Raw genomic sequence first — 16698 nt, forward strand, 5'->3', positions numbered from 1 at the left:
AATACACGGAGAGTTGTGGAATAAAGCTTGTTTCTAGCCATGCTTCACTAGAAAATTAATTCTAAACACAAAAATGAAGTATGGTCAGCAAGTTATAGGATGGCTTTTTAAGTCATATAGTAGTATATAGCATCTAGATGAGTATTATCCTAGTCAACATAAATCTCTTGTCTGGTTATATGTTTATTTCAAAAATAATATTGTTGCTTCTTATATATGTCCTTAAGACATTCCTTAATAGGACTGCTATGGAGAGCCTCAAAGAGCATCAGCCAGTGACAAATGACTATATTCCCTGACAGAAATCTTTGATTTTTGTCTTTTTCAAAATATGAAGCCTATTCTCAAAGATGTAAGATTTGCAGTAGTAGTATGCATGGGAAAGTCCGCTTTGCACTCCCTGTATATAAATCCACAAAAGGACCCTCCAGCGTGTATGGGGCAGAGAGCATCAGTGAGTTAGGCAAAACCTCTCATGGGAACTTCTTTCAAAACACTATGCTCAACTGGAGGCCAAAGCTCTGATATGCTTACTTACAAAATTATCTATGGCTCGCCTTGATGGGGTCAACCTAGTTTAATACTCAGCACATGAGCACTTAAGGGCTAATTTTGAGCTGTACCCTGGGGGTACAAAGATGACTAAGACACATTCTTGGATTAAATAAGTTTGTATTTAATTCAGGATGCTACGTACATAAATAGATAACCTCAGTATAATGATGTACATGTTTTAGGATTACATGCCAGGAAGACAAGAGGCACATGACACAAATTAGGGCAATAGAAAAGGCTTCCTGGAGCTGGCAGGCATTATCGTGGTTAAGGCACTGAATTCCCACATGGCCCACTGTGCTTTAAAGTCTGGACCTGGAAGCTTGCGTTCTCACTTTCCCTCTGTATCTCTGTCTCTCTCTGATCAAATTAAATATAATAATAATAGGGACTAGTAGATGGTGTAGCAGTTACGTCGCTAAACTCCTTTATGGCTAACCACGGTTTGAGTCCTGGACCCAGTGACTTGAAACTCACACTGGGCACATGTGTGTGCATGTTCAAAATCCCGAGAGGAGAATGGAAAAGGGGATTGTAGCATGGCCATGCCCCCGCAGGGTGATTTCTCACTTTCTGTGTCTTTGTCTCTTTCTGTCTCTTCAGTGAGTGCACACGCCTTAGAGCAAAAAAATCTCTCTGAGGCATCTTCCTTTTAGCCAGGTATCACCTGTACTCAGTGTCTTACAGGGTGGAAGCTCTGGATTAACTAACATTCCCTAGTGATGCTATTGGGTCATTGGAAAAGTCATGACATGTTTTCTCTATGCAAAAATGAGTCATGAGTTTTCTGACAACCCACTAGTTTTGATCTTTTTTTTTTTTTTTTTTTTTTAATGGGAGGGCCAGAAGGGCAGAGCATGCAACGTTGGCACTCTGCCTATGGCCAGGTGCTAACCGTGCCTCTAAGGATGGCAAGAAAAGGGACATCTCTCATTCTTTCAGCTTGAAGAGTCCTGATGGGGTGGCCCAAGTGGTTTTCCAAAAGGGGTGACCAAGTCATCTTTAATGATTCAGTTGAGAAAAGGACAAAGATTCGAGTAAAAAATCTTTGCCATGGGTAAAATTACTGTATGTTATTAAAAAACAGAAACTAGAGTGTAGAAAGAGGAAGGCTCACAACAATTATCTCAAAAATAAACTTTTATTTAAGTTAAATGTACACTTCATTAATAACAGAAAAGTGTTTATCTACAGGTTAGCGGAAATGGATGCATTCCAACATGTGCCTTAGAATTCTGAACATCCTGAGCATGATAATTTGGTTGTATGTGCCAGACACCTGAGGCGTAACATGCTCTTAAATCACATTTTCATATCAAGCGACATTTAAAAAGGGCAAGATAGCTTTGTCACAGCTAGGCATTAAACATGTTTTAAAAATTAAATTTCCCCTGTTAAAAAAAATTCTTTTCCCTTATGCATGTGTATAAATTGAGAAAAATCCAGATCTCAGGAATAAATTCCAGAATATCTAAGATCCAGTCCTAGAATCATAGTGGCATCATTCAATTGATGTAAGTCCCAGTTCTTCCTGTCATCTTGAGCTGACTTAAAAACTGAAGATTGATGGTGTCATAGCTTGTTTTCCTCAATGTTTTATACATAGGAATGATGTCACATGTCTATAAATTCCTTCAGGAAATCTTTATTTTCTGCTTTGCAATCTAATCTCCTACTTTACAGGCATGACCAAGAAACATAATTCTGGAACTTCAAGCATCTTGAAGGCAAGACACAGAACTGAGTTACTCTGCGCTGACCTGAAGGAATAGTGCCAGTGTTTTATTTCTGGTACACTGCCATGTTGGAAGGCAGCCAGAGTAGGCATCTCAGACACCTGAGATACTGAGACATCCTAACATCAGTAGTAGAGGGGACTCAGCATACAACAGCATGGTATCCGCCTTCACCCTTACATAGTATTTCATCCTCTTCTGAGAGGAGATGGCAGTGTGCACATAAAGGTTAGGAATCACACATGGTAGCCTCAATTTTCACATCTATAAAATAATAGATAATACTTACCTATTAGACTTGTGAAGATTAAAGAAAATACATGAGAGCATGCATTTAGTGTAATGTTAACATAAGGGAACTTTGGTGGTCATCCAAAGACTGTCAGGTTCCCGATGATTTGTTTCCATGTCCTAAGCAATAAAGTCAAAAGACTGGGGCAGATGCAAACCTACTATGTTTCTAGGTTTAAACCATGTAATCCTTTGAACCTTCTTAGCTATACCAGGTGATATTGCCAACTAAGTTTCAGACCCAGATCTCATTAGACAGGTACTGAGGAGAAGATGGAAGTCAGGGACTATGTGTGTTACATTCAATAATAAAGTTACCTGTAACTTTATTACAGGTACAAATGTAATAAAGTTCACCCAGAGGTGAAGCCACTCACTGGGTCCTAAGTTGTGTTACAATGGACCCAGAGCCCTGGCATTGACAGTGATATTCAGTAGTGACACTGGCCCTGTACATAACTAAATGCCAGAGCCTGTGCTGAGCTCTTTCTGCGCATCTCATTCTTACTTTACCATGTCTTGATGGGATAGTTCCTACCCTCTCCATTTTACACAGGGGGTTCGTAATTTGCCCAAGCTTCCCTTCACAAAACCAACGTAGGCTATGCATGGACTGCACTGCCTACTGCTTCTACTGAACCTGCCTTGCCACCCATCTGACTTTTCCTCTAAGCACAGTGAAGAAGACTGTTTTTCATATGCCGCAGGGTCCTCTGCAAGGACCACCCTCAGCCTGACTCCTACCTCAGTGGCTATGAATGGAAGGAAGGACATTTATAGGGAGGCTCTTGGTCAGGGGTGCCACTTTGTTCCTGTTTCAGCTGAGCCAGGCTTAAAAATGCTAATGAAATTCAAGAGACACCAAAGAGATGGGATACTGCTGTCATCAGTTTCTTAGGACCTACCTCTGGATCCCCAAATTTCACAGCTAGGACCTCACTGCCAACTTGGGTTTAGCTTTTTGTGTGTGAAGGTAGATGTGAATGCGCAGTAGATTATCCTTCACTTGACATTATTTTGAGCTGGAAACCTCCATACTGGATTTGAAAGAAATAAGTCCAAAAAATGCCATTGTTTCTTCAGCTTCATTCCCTCTATCCTTGGCAATGAAATACCTTTTGAAGACTTTTTCTATTTTATTGCATTCCTGAGCTTCTACAGTTTAGGTTCATGACAGATCTAAAGCCAGGATATACAATTGTCATTTTCCCCAAAGCACTGGGCTTAAACACTTGATTATGAAATGGAAGGGCTCACATTTGGGGATTGACAGTAGCAGATTGTATTCTTTGTTCTTGGACCTACATTAACAAAGCATATGTGTTTTTTGCAAGTTTGCCACTAATGAAAATTAGGAATGTAACTATTGTTTGGGTTCAAAATATCAAGTGTTTTTACTAAGGTAAGATATGACTACGTGGGAATTCTAGGAAGTTGTTCCATTTAGACATGACGTAAGAGTTACACCTCAGCAGAATCTTTGGTTTGGGGTAAAGATAGTGAAAAAGTAGACTTCAGGTAGAGCTCTCATTTCTACAGCATTCTTAAATGAGGAATTCATTCTTTAAATGAGTTAGTTTTTTGGTAGGTTTGCTATTTAAAGCCTACCTTCTCATAATTTTGACTTCCAAAGACATAAGGAAAAGAAAAGCAAGGGCCAAAGTTGGAATCCTTTTTTTCCCCTAGGCTAAAGCCAAAGGTTTAGAAATGACACCAAGGCTTTGAAATAGCCTTAAGAGTGTTATAAGGAAGCTAGTCAAACAACTGGGACTGTTTCTTGTCAAATAGATAAGCTTTCAAAGGCCACTTAAAAATTTGGATCCAGGGACTTGGCTGGATTCCTTTACCCAAGGTCATAAAAATGTTTATTTGTCTATCATCAATCTTTTGTAGTAATTCCTAAAGTCTATGGAGTGCTGACTTTGGGAATTGTTGAGTATTTTCAGTCACTTCATGTGATGGGCTCATTTAACACTAAATATCCTCCTTTAGTGTTTGATAAGCTTCTTATTTTTCCTAATTAATTCTCTTCTCCTGCATTAAACTCTTGAGACACAGCAAATTTATGTTAACTTGTTTCACATAGAATCTTTAAGTTCTTGTTTGGGAGATAAAGCCTAGGGTTCTAATCCCTCACTAACAATTATTACATGATGAATTGAGCAGCCTCCTGTATAACTGATCTCAAAAGAAATATCTAGTTACTTTGTTTCTTTAAATGTGTTTTTACTTCTTAAATTAGATGCAATGAATTGTACCTTGGTTTCCTCACTGGGGAGGGGGGATACCTGAGACTCTTTCAGGGTGAAAGTTGGTACCCAGAACCTGAAAAAATACACTAGGGACTGGAATCCAAATTTATTTTATTTGTAAAAACTGTGGCTTTGGGCCTTATTGTTAATTAATGCTGTATAATCCTTACAATAAGGAAAAGCACTATTATTTTCAAGTTCGCAAAAAGTAATTTGTTATTACTCCGATTAAAATAAGCCAGTGGTTTTGTGCCAGAGCAAGGGCAAAACACCAAACAAATGGTCTCAGAGTTTTGACATAACGAATTCCAACCTGCTTCCTAAACAGGCACCTAAGCCATTCCCTGTCACAGGCCATATCCTGTTTAATGTGATGTGGAGTAAGAAACAGCTGGACAGAAGACAGGCCTACCTTAATGACCAAAGCCTTTTCCTTTTACATGCCTGATCTTCACACCTCCCAGTAAGAGTCAGTTCCAAGTCTATTCTTTTTCTTTTAGCCATTTGACCAAAATCACAAGGGAGCATCCATTAAACAAGATGGCAGAATCAATCTCCTTCTTCTAGAACTATTGACCACCATCCCTAAGCCACAAGCAAGATATTATCAGCCTTGTATTTTACAAGTGAAATGTGAGTCATCCTCTGATCCATTTAGCTGCTAAAAACAATTCTTCATTTTCTTGCTACCGTGTTGGTTGTTTAATCCCAGAAGAATCGCTGCACCTTCCACAGTAGACTCGCCATCTCACTTTGGATATAGAGGAGCCTCCAGTGCTTCAAGTCTTATATCTGCCCTTGCTTCCATGCATCTGGAGACTTTAGGGAAAGGATGCAATGGTCTATGTGATGGGAAGCTCACTGAAATACCCTTTGCTGGTACTTCCTCTACTCCAACTCTTCATCTGCTCTTCAGACTAAAAGTTCCAAACATTTTCCTCAGTAGGAATCTGTTCTACCCCAGGCTAAACATTTATAAAGGAGATATTACAGACATGTTGTCTATGAAGTCACATTAGAACAGTGACTTTCAAATCTTAGCATACATCCTCACCTGGAAGGCTTGTGAAAACACCGATTCCTGGGCTCTGCCTGAGAATCAGCATTTCTAACCAGTGCCCAGGTGCTCCTGGGACCACACTGAGAACCACTGCCTTAGATTGTTTAAAAATGGCACTGTTTGCTAACTTCCCTATGTTTGTGGCAAGACCATCTAAACTTTTATAAGAAAGCCCTTTCCCATGCCTCAGAAGGCACTAGTCCTTGACCTTTATATAATGACAGAACATGAAAGAGACTTAAGTGTGAAGAAGCAGAATTCATCGAAATCTCAGCACATGTTTCTAGACCAGGAAATAAGTTAATGAGAAAAGGAACTCTTCTCAAAGCAAGAGAAAGTCTAGGTATAGACTAAGCTAGTTTCTTTTACAAAATAAGAAATAATTTGGGAGCAAATGTTAAATAGTACCTCGTTTTTTCATTAGTAGTTGTTTATAAGAGAGACTAGCCCAATTACAGGCTTAGTTATACAACATTAAGAGCGACAGCTCATACATTTAGTTAGAACACTTGATACTATTCAGACTGTTTATGAGAGTTCATCCTAGAGGAATAGGCACAAACCATGGTTAAGCTGCTTGGTTTAATTTTTTAGCACTTGAAAAAAATGTACAGTAGTTTGAACACACAGTCTTTGCAAACCTCCATTGAGGTCAAAGATTTCATTCACACGTACAAAATTAGTTTACAAATTTTTTTGGCAATTTCATCTTAGTAACCCGTTTTATCCTATTGCCATTGTCCCAACCATTGAAAAAGTTTACAATAATTTACATAGAAATATTTTCAAAGTGCTTAAGAATAGTGATTGTTCTCTGGGATATTTACAGATGGCCTATACAATGTATGTACAGGTGGTATACACTATAGCACAAGTTTCATTGCTGGAATATGGCTTTCTAGGGAAAGTGCATATTTGGCCAGAGGTGGCAATACTGTCTAGAAATTCAAGGGTTACAGATACTCGGTAACCACATCCAAAGCTGAAGTAGAATGTGGATAAGAATATTTACAAAAGTAATATAAAAAGGGTCAAGTACACAAGCTTGATCCACGCAAAGATATCTTGATGTTCTTCCTGCTGGGAGGAAGAAAGAGACTTCAGCTGCTGGCTAGGTTACCATTCCAGAGTAGGGTATTATTGGTTTAGACCTCAAAGGCCGAGACTTGTTTGAGAAGTCAAGCTAGATCATCGTCTGTGCTTACAACTGATATCTGTAGAAAAGAAAAAGTATTGAATGAGGATGAGTCTTGTAATCAGTTACTGATAGCAAATCTAGTCCCTAAAATGGACTTTGCTGGGCCAGCTGCGGCAGGGTGGTTAAGCAGACAGATCCCACATGGACGACTGTGTGGTTTGCGTTCCAGACCTAGTGGCTTGAGAAACACATTGGATGCTTTTATATGCATGCATGTGTGTGTATGCCCAAGATCCTAAAAGGGGAGAGAGATGGAGAAGAAGGGATTGTGGCATGACTATTCCCCATAGGGGGTACTTTCCTGCTTTTCTTCTTTCTCTTCCTCCCTCTTTCTATCTCATTGTCTCTCTCTCTGGTGAATACATGTGCCCTCTGGCAAATTACTTTTTTAAAATGGACTTTGATTTTGGGTTGATTATTCAGAGGCCCAAAGAACTTAGAATGAAAGTCAGATATAAATTAGTATTGAGTTGTATGAGGGGACTTTGAAGTGTTTGTGAAAAAACTGAAAAGGATGAGTTTCTTTTGGTGCGAAGAAATTTTCACATCCATGCATAATTTTTTTTGAAAGATTTTTTGCTATAGGGCAGGTGCATTCCCCAGAGAAACGGAGAGACAGAAAGTGAGAAATCACCACCCCCACCCCCAGGGTTGGGGGGACAGCTATGCTACAATCCCTTTTCCTCTTGGGGTTTTGGGAATGCACGCATATGTGCCCAGTGTGTTTCAAGCCACAAGGTCCAGGACTCAAATTGTGGTTGCCCATGTGGGAGTCTAGTGCTTCAACCACCAAGCCACCTGCTGGCCCTCCCCCACCCCCTTTTTATATAATATGCATTTTCAAGGAACTTTTGGAAGATCCCTCATGTTGTTCACATGCATTTAACTTGAATTCAACTACTCAGTATAGACAGAAAATAGTGTAATTAATTCTGCCTACTCTACTTAATGATACTAAGTCTTGGAGAAACAGGAGAAAAGACACAGATGTGCTATGAATTGACCACAATTTTGTGTCTCACCAGAGAGTCTGAGAGGGGAGTGCTTAGCACTTGCTGTGGTTAGCCCGTTCTCTAAACGATGGCCAAATGTTCCATCTGGGTTTTTTCTGAAGAACAAGTGAATGACTGTACTGCTGAAAAGCAAAGCTCTTGGTTGTCAGGAAAGGCATGACAGCATTTTTGCATAGAAAAATATGTCATGACTTTCCCAACAACCCAATATTTCTACTAGATAGGATGGTGGCACTTTTCTAAGTAAAGCATTTAGTCATTTTTGCTTATTAAATCTTACCTAGTATACTGACTCTAAGCCAAGTCCCCTGTATATGACCCCTACAGGTGATAAACTAATTTACTCTTAAGTATCCAACAGGCAACAAATTTAACAGTTCAAAAAGTGCTATTTGGTTCATGCTAATATTTACATGTCATTTTAGAACCCAAAGTAAATAGCATAGTGATGACCTTAAATTGACCTATTTGCCATTTTGTGTGGGTCAGATGCTTATCAACTGACTGACCTATGTTCTAACAGGCTAGACTGTCTAATGTCCAGGTGATAGATGAAATGTTTGGTGATTTCATAATTTTAATGGCTCTTCCTAGCACAGATAACCATAATTCAAGCTAGTGCTCTTCTTTCCAAAAAGTCTTACTTGAAGTCATGGTATTATGATGACAAGGTTGCAAAGTGGTTAGCTGTTTAGTCAAGACAAACCATGTGAAACAAACATGGGTAAACTAAGTTAGATACTTTGTATGTCAAAATTATGAGGAACTGGGAACCAGCAGTTAGCGTAATGACTATGTCGCTGGACTCCCACGTAGTCGACCGTGGTTCGTGTCCCAGACCCGGTGGCTTAAAACTCACGCCGGGCACGTGTGCATGCGTGCCCAAGATCCCGAGAGGAGAATGGAGGAGAAGGGATTGTGGCGTGACCATCCCCCCGGGGGGTGATTTCTCTCTTTCTGTCTCCATGTCTCTCTCTGTCTGTCTGGCGAGCGCACGTGCCCTATAACGAAAAGAAACCTCTCAAAAAAAAATTATGAGGGACTAAGTTAACTTACTGCTGGGTATGTGTGTCCAACAGAAGCACTGTGTCTACCAATGTCTATTGAGAGGTCCTCTTCAGTGGTCTTCAAGTACACAGGATTGTCAAAGTTCATGCTTTTCATGTTACTTGAAGTCATGGTATTATGATGACAAGGTTGCAAAGTGGTTAGCTGTTTAGTCAAGACAAACCATGTGAAACAAACATGGGTAAACTAAGTTAGATACTTTGTATGTCAAAATTATGAGGAACTGGGAACCAGCAGTTAGCGTAATGACTATGTCGCTGGACTCCCACGTAGTCGACCGTGGTTCGTGTCCCAGACCCGGTGGCTTAAAACTCACGCCGGGCACGTGTGCATGCGTGCCCAAGATCCCGAGAGGAGAATGGAGGAGAAGGGATTGTGGCGTGACCATCCCCCCGGGGGGTGATTTCTCTCTTTCTGTCTCCATGTCTCTCTCTGTCTGTCTGGCGAGCGCACGTGCCCTATAACGAAAAGAAACCTCTCAAAAAAAAATTATGAGGGACTAAGTTAACTTACTGCTGGGTATGTGTGTCCAACAGAAGCACTGTGTCTACCAATGTCTATTGAGAGGTCCTCTTCAGTGGTCTTCAAGTACACAGGATTGTCAAAGTTCATGCTTTTCATGTTCTTGTGTTGCCAATTTCGCCACATCAAGTAGCCCCCTACTGCTGCCATCACTAAGAGCACTGAAAAAAAGAGGGTGATTAAGCAACACATACAACATATACATCTAGTTCACAACATAAAAAAACAGGTTTCAGGAATCCATGATAATTAACATTATTAACAGGCTCATGTTTTATTCAACCAGGTTAGAAGTTGTGAAATACATGGCCTAGGGGCTTGAAACACGTTCAGTTCAATGACTGTGACTCTACGCATTAGAGCTGAACTAGCCATACCCATGTGACCAGGTACAGAGTCTTGGGCTCCACCCCAGGCCAACTGAATTAAAACTGCAAAAACTTCTAAAGAGCTGGGACCAGCAGTTAGCGTAATGGCTATGTTGCTGGACTCCCATGAAGTCGACTGTGGTTCGTGTCCCAGACCCGGTGGCTTAAAACTCACGCCGGGCGCGTGTGCATGCGCGCCCAAGATCCCAAGAGGAGAACAGAGGAGAAAGGATTGCAGTGTGGCCATCCCCCCTGGGGGGTGATTTCTCACTTTCTATCTCTCTGTCTCTGTCTGTCTGGTGAGTGCATGTGCCCTATAGCAAAACAAACAAAAAAACCCCAAAAAACAGAAACTTCTAAAGAGCTATTCAGATGGTCCGGGTGTGTTAGCGAAGCTTAGAATTCAGGACAAAGAGGCTATTATAACAAAATGCCTCAGGATTCACACGTCTGATAAGAGTGTTGGATTAAAGAATTCTTAATTCTTTCCCTCTACAAGTCCTACAATTCTTTTTTTTGGGGGGGGGAGAGGTTCTTGCTATAGGGCACGTGCGCTCGCCAGACAGACAGAGAAAGACATAGAGACAGAAAGCGAGAAATCACCCCCCAGGGGGGATGGTCACGCCGCAATCCCTTCTCCTCCATTCTCAGGATCTTGGGCACACACGCACACGCGCCCTGTGTGAGTTTTCAGCCACCGGGTCCGGGACGCGAACCGCGGTCGACCACATGGGAGTCCAGTGACATAGCCATTACGCTAACTGCTGGTTCCCCAAGTCCTATAATTCTTAAGAAAGGATTTCAGCATTTGTGCATCCCATCCATATGAGCACCACACATATTTCAAAGGAGAATATTGGGTTGTTGGAAAAGTCATGACGTGTTTTTCTATGCAAACATGCATCATGACTTTTCCAATGACCCAATAGAATAGTATTCTAGCTAAAGGGACTTATTACAAAGGGAAATAAGCCGGGCTTACAACTTAGAAGTAGAAAGCACTAAGCACCTTGTATATAATTGTCAAACCTTTATCACTGTCAGTTACTTTTTTTTTTTTTTTTTTTTTGCTATAGATGCGCTCGCCAGAAAGACAGAGAGAGACAGAGAGATAGAAAACGAGAAATCACCCCCCAGGGAGGATGGCCACACCGCAATCCGCTCTCCTCCAATCTCCTCTTGGGATCTTGGGCACACATGCACACGTGCCTGGTGTGAGTTTAAGCCACCGGGTCCTGGACTCGAACTGCACTGCCAGTTACTTTTTAAGGATACCACTGAAGAGAGAGGTATGGACTCTCAGGGTGCCATGTGGATTCAGAGTGAGTCTATTTCAGCCTCCCAAGTGCTTTGACAGTATAAGAGATTGTGAGAGGGGCAGCTCTAGTTGAACTACAAATGTTCATCTGGTATCTAAGAAGGTTGTCAGGGAACCAGCAGTTGGTGTAATGGCTATGTAGCTGGACTCCCACGTAGTCGACTGCGGTTTGCCTCCCCGACCCAGTGGCTTAAAACTCACGCTGGGCACGTGTGCGTGCGTGCCCAAGATCCTGAGAGGAGAATGGATTGCGGCGTGACCGTCCCCCCAGGGGGGTGATTTCTTGCTTTCTGTCTCTATGTCTCTCTCTGTCTGTCTGGCAAGCACACGTGCCCTATAGTGAAAACCTCTCCGAAAAAAAAAAAAAAAAAAGAAGGTTGTCAGACCCAGAGGTATAGGGAATCTACTTACAGAGAGGAAGAATGGCCCAAGCAGCAGAAGTCCCTTTTGGGGGAACGCTGACCTCCGATACTGCTGTGGTCACATTGATCCCTGCATGGGAATAAAAAGAACCAGTTTAGATGGATCTGAATTCAAATAGAAATTTACCCACCTGGTAGCAGGCCTCCTACCTTTGCACCCAATATAGATAGTAGTGTTGACTACAGCTGTATACCAGAAACAACTCTGGCCTAGAAGCATTTGAGTCATCTGTTCTAATAGCCATCTCACTAATAGTTCTCCAACAGAAACTTAACAAGTCAGGTCAAGCTAAGATTTGTAGACTCTAAGTCTCTGGAGTTTAAGTATAAGTTACCAATCAGGGCAGAACTAGTAGTTAAGGCTGCATTAATTATTTAATCTATAGATACGAAGAGTGTGGCTGTTAGTTGAGATTAACGGTTTGCAATGCTGAACCCAATACCTCCAGGAACTAGTCCACTAGTTGGTGAAATTTCTGTTGTGTTGGTATCTTTTGTCTCACTGTAAGTCACAGTAGTTGTAGTACCTGAATTATGAAAACCAAGAACCTGGTTAATGCCAAGGTTCCAGAGAAGCTAGCTGTTGAGTCCAGATAATCCACATAAAAGGTTATTTTAAGGTCAAGTGTAATGGGCACACCGCTGCTGAACTAAGGAGCATGCTTCATAGGTCAAAACTGAGAGGAGCAGCAGTTTTCATGCAAAAGCAGAGGTACATGATCCTTGGGCCAAACAGTCAGCATTTGGAATCTGAGGATCTAAAATGATGCACAGCCTCACTTAATGACCCCCTCTCAGTATCTCAGGCTTCTGGAAGTTACAAGAAATGTTTTCCAGATGTTCTGGTATACCAAACATATCGGGTTTTCTCACAGTAACTTTCTCAGAAAACTGAGCTAGATCTTGCCATGACCCCGAATCAAGCTAAAGGAACCCTCATCATATGAGTTCCTTCATCACAACAGCTTGCTACTTAATCAAAAGCTAGAAATAGAAGAGTAAAATGCACATTTGGTTTAAGTGTGAGTTTAAGTTAGTGTCACCCACTGAGGCAATGAGGTTTCCTGTAACCATGACCTTCCTTAAGCATAATTATAATCTTCCTTCTTTGGAAGAAAATGGCAAGACTTTGTTTAATTACCCACAGGAGGCTGGCTCAGTGCTGTTATGGAACTAACTGGTACAAATTAGTAACGGTTGCATCCATACTTCAGTCACTTGAAAACTCATCTATTGCTGAAATGGGTTAAAAATCAATTCCATAGTAATGGCATGAACACCTGGCATGCAACAACAGTAGACATTATCAGATCTATTCCAAGAATTAGTTAAAACAGAATTCTTAAAAACCAGGCCAGTTTATTTTTATAGCTAGTGCCTGATCATGTTGTCTGTTGTATATCCAGCTCATGGTTGAAAGAATGAAAAGCCTTACTGTGGCACGTTCGGCCATTTTCTTCTAAATTGTACCCATTGGGACAGGCACAGGTGTATTTTGGAGAGTGATCATTAATCTGTGGTGCTGGCAGGCATAGGTATTCACATCCTCCATTCTCCAGGTCTTCTTCACACCAATTTTTACCTAGCCAGAAAAAAAGTCCTTTAAAATAGGTATTCTACTATGTACTATATAAAAAGATTTATTCTATATATAAAGTATATATATAAAGTCTTTTTTTTCTCCAAGGAGCATAAAATTGTAAACTTCAAGTGAGACCAGTACCAATGAAGAATAAATATAAGGGTACTAGCAACACGCTTGAATGACACCACGTTCAAGGAGAACCCTCAAAGGTAAACTATAAGAGATAGGTCTTTAATGAATGGTTGGCATGGGAGGAATGGGGAAGGAAGATGAGAAACTAGGACTGGCATTCACTGTTGGCCCCAGGCTTAGAGTGAAGGCTCAGAAAAAGAAGACAACAAAGCATGCTTCACTGGCTTTGCCTTGTCTTGTTCCCAAATGTGAAAAAAACCCAAAAACTCAGCTATAGATAGGTTTAAGGATTTCACTTAGAAAGAGCTAAATGTTGTTTTGTTTCTGTTTTTGTTTGTTTGTTTGTCTTTGTTTTAAGCAGGAGACAATATGACCACATGTGTTCAGATCTACACAATCCTATGTAAGATGTGTCATAGGGTTGGGGGGTGCAGTAGGTGTTCTGGGTTGAATTGTGTCCCTCCCTAAGATTCATATGTTGAAATCCTAAATCCAGGACCAAAGAATGTGAGATTTTTTTAGAGATAGGGTCTTTAGAAAAGTAAGTCAAAATGAGGCCATGAGAGTGGGCTCTAATTCAATCTCAATAGTGTCCTTAGAAGAAGAGGAAATTTGTGGCCTGCAGGTAGCATGGTGGTTAAGGTGTTGGATCCCCACATGGCCAACTGTAGTTCGAGGCTTGGATTTAGCAGCTTGAGACACACCAGGCACAAATGCGTGTGTACCCCAAATCCCAAGATAGGAATGGAGGAGAAGGTATTGCATCATGGCCATAACCCCCGGGCATGATTTCTCACTTTCCCTCCCTCTGTCCCTCACCAGCAAACAGAGGCACCCTATGGCAAAAGTCTAAAGAAAAAAAAATAAGGAAGAGAAAAATTGGGGTACAAGCATGTAGGGAGTGAATAGACACAAGAAGAAGATGGCCATCTGTAAGCCAAGAGAGGAGCCTGAAATAGCCTTCCCTCACAATTCTCAGAACGAACCAACCTTGTCAATATCATGATTTTGGACTTTGAGACTGCAGAACTGAGAGGCAATAGATTTCTGTTGTTCAAAGCACACCCGTTGTGCTTTGTTATGGCAGCCCTAGAAACTAACAATAAGAAAAGACTGCATCACTAAAGTTACTATAGAGGCTAGTGCAATAGTCCTAGCAAGTTGGTCTAAAGGCCAAGTGGATGTGCAAGAAACAGAAATAAAAGCTCTAACTGTCAGGGTTAAGAGAAAAGACAGGAGCTGACATTCTAAAGCCATTTCACTAAGATGCCAGTAATAGAGACTGATAGTACTCCAGAGACTTTAGTACTCTCCTACGATCTTGGTCATTGTGTGAAATATTTAAGGTAGGTGACAAGAGAACACATTTTTTTCTTTTAGGGATGACCCATAGGGTAGCAGGTAAAGGGAGCTGAATTTCAGATGGCCAATAGCAGCTCAAATCCCAGTCCATTAGTCCATTAAGCTTAAAAATCACACCGGGGGGACCAGCAGTTAGCGTAATGGCTATGTCGCTGGACTCCCACGTAGTCGGCCGTGGTTCGAGTCCTGGACCCGGTGGCTTAAACTCACGCTGGGCACGTGCGCGTGCGTGCCCAAGATCCCGAGAGAAGAATGGAGAAGGGATTGCGGCATGGCCATCCTCCCCGGGGGGTGATTTCTCGCTTTCTGTCTCTGTCTCTGTCTGTGTGGTGAGCGCACACACCCTATAGCAAAAACCTCTACAAAAAAAAAAAAAAAATTACACTGGGTTCGTGTGTGCACATGCGCACCCCAAATCCTGACAGGATGGAGAAGAAGGGACTGCAGCACGACCATGCCCAGAGTGGGATGTTTTTTCCCCCACCCCAAAATTGGTCTCTTTGTCTCTCTGTCCCTCTGGCAAGAGCATGTGCCTGCTGGTAAATAAAAAAAAAAGAAAAAAAGAAAAAAGTTCCCTTTTAAAAGAAAGTCGAGTTGCTAAAGAGCTCCTCATAAACCAGTAAATTCTGTGGGATGCTGCTGTCCTTAAAGTAGTCAGTAAGGACTGTGCTTCTCCATGTTACCTGATGGCTGTACAAGTTCATGATAGACAATGATGTCTTGGGCATCGTTAAGGTTGTTGACTAGAGTGGCCAGCTCCGACCCAGTGAATTTATTGGCACCATAAACTGCTTCGTTTTCTCCATCTATCCAGTAGACGCGATCCTAAAACAGAACCTCCCAATTAGCATGTATACCCAGGATGAGCGAAAGTCAATATCTAAGGCCATTGTTATTTACTAGCCATTTAATGGACCACGTTTTTTGAATGTTGATCTAAGAAATTAGATGTACATCTGTAAGAGAAACAAGTTCAGGTTTCTCAAAATGCTTTAAGGCATTAGTGTCTAATTTGTGCCAGATTTTAAGCGAAAGCAGTCCCTCAAGTCATGCTCCTCCCTCTAAACCACTTCTCCTCCCTCTGGACGAATTTTTCTCCTTTTTTCTGTGCTAAGATGTGAGTCACATGTCTTACCTCAAATATTGTCAGTGCGAGGGGATGAGCTAGGAACTCCAGAGACTTAAGTACTATCCTACGATCTTGGCCATTCAAGTCCACACTGGACAACATGTGCAACTTAGAATCGAGCCAATAGAGGCGGCTTTTTATGAGGTCTAGGTAGAAAAAGAATTGATACTGCACAATAAGTTATTACCACTCCAGCTTCTATTTAAAATATCTAAGGAATTCTGTATTATACTCTCTTGATTTCCTCTCCATCATGAGTACTAAATGGGGGGGGTTCCACAAATCTTTGGAGCAGCATACAGAATTTGTACCCACATTTATTTGGGGGAACTAAGATTCCCAAGTAACTGATTTAAGTAATGTTACTCTCATTACAGAAAATATTAAGGAAGCTTAGCATTTTGTTGGTCCTCCCTGATAATCCAGAAGAAAACTATTACGAGTCTACAACTCAGGAAAGGCAAAGGCTCAGAAGTATTCTTTTATTTTTAAGAGATTTTTGCTATAGGGTGCGTGCACTTGCCAGAAAAACAGACAGAGATAGAGACAGAGAGATGGAAAGCGAGAAATCACCCCCCATGGGGGATGACCACACCGCACTCCTTTCTCCTCCGTTCTCCTCTCGGGATCTTGGGCACATACGCGCACGTGCCTGGCATGAGTTTAAGCCACTGGGTCTGGGCCTTG

General features: G+C 41.4%; 1 protein-coding gene across 1 annotated transcript in view; it reads right to left on the reverse strand.

The window, feature by feature from the left end:
• Positions 1-2145: 2145 nt before the first annotated feature.
• VLDLR (very low density lipoprotein receptor) overlaps positions 2146-16698 on the reverse strand; it is a 45070-nt gene continuing 30517 nt past the window's right edge. The window contains 5 exon segments of the mRNA XM_027773426.1: positions 2146-7108; positions 9687-9856; positions 11793-11873; positions 12247-12330; positions 13239-13385. Coding sequence (XP_027629227.1) covers positions 7073-7108; positions 9687-9856; positions 11793-11873; positions 12247-12330; positions 13239-13385 — 518 coding nt within the window. The 3' untranslated portion in view covers positions 2146-7072.

Source organism: Tupaia chinensis, unplaced genomic scaffold (genome assembly GCF_000334495.1).
Source record: "Tupaia chinensis unplaced genomic scaffold, TupChi_1.0 Scaffold000354_1, whole genome shotgun sequence".
Taxonomy (NCBI): domain Eukaryota; kingdom Metazoa; phylum Chordata; class Mammalia; order Scandentia; family Tupaiidae; genus Tupaia; species Tupaia belangeri.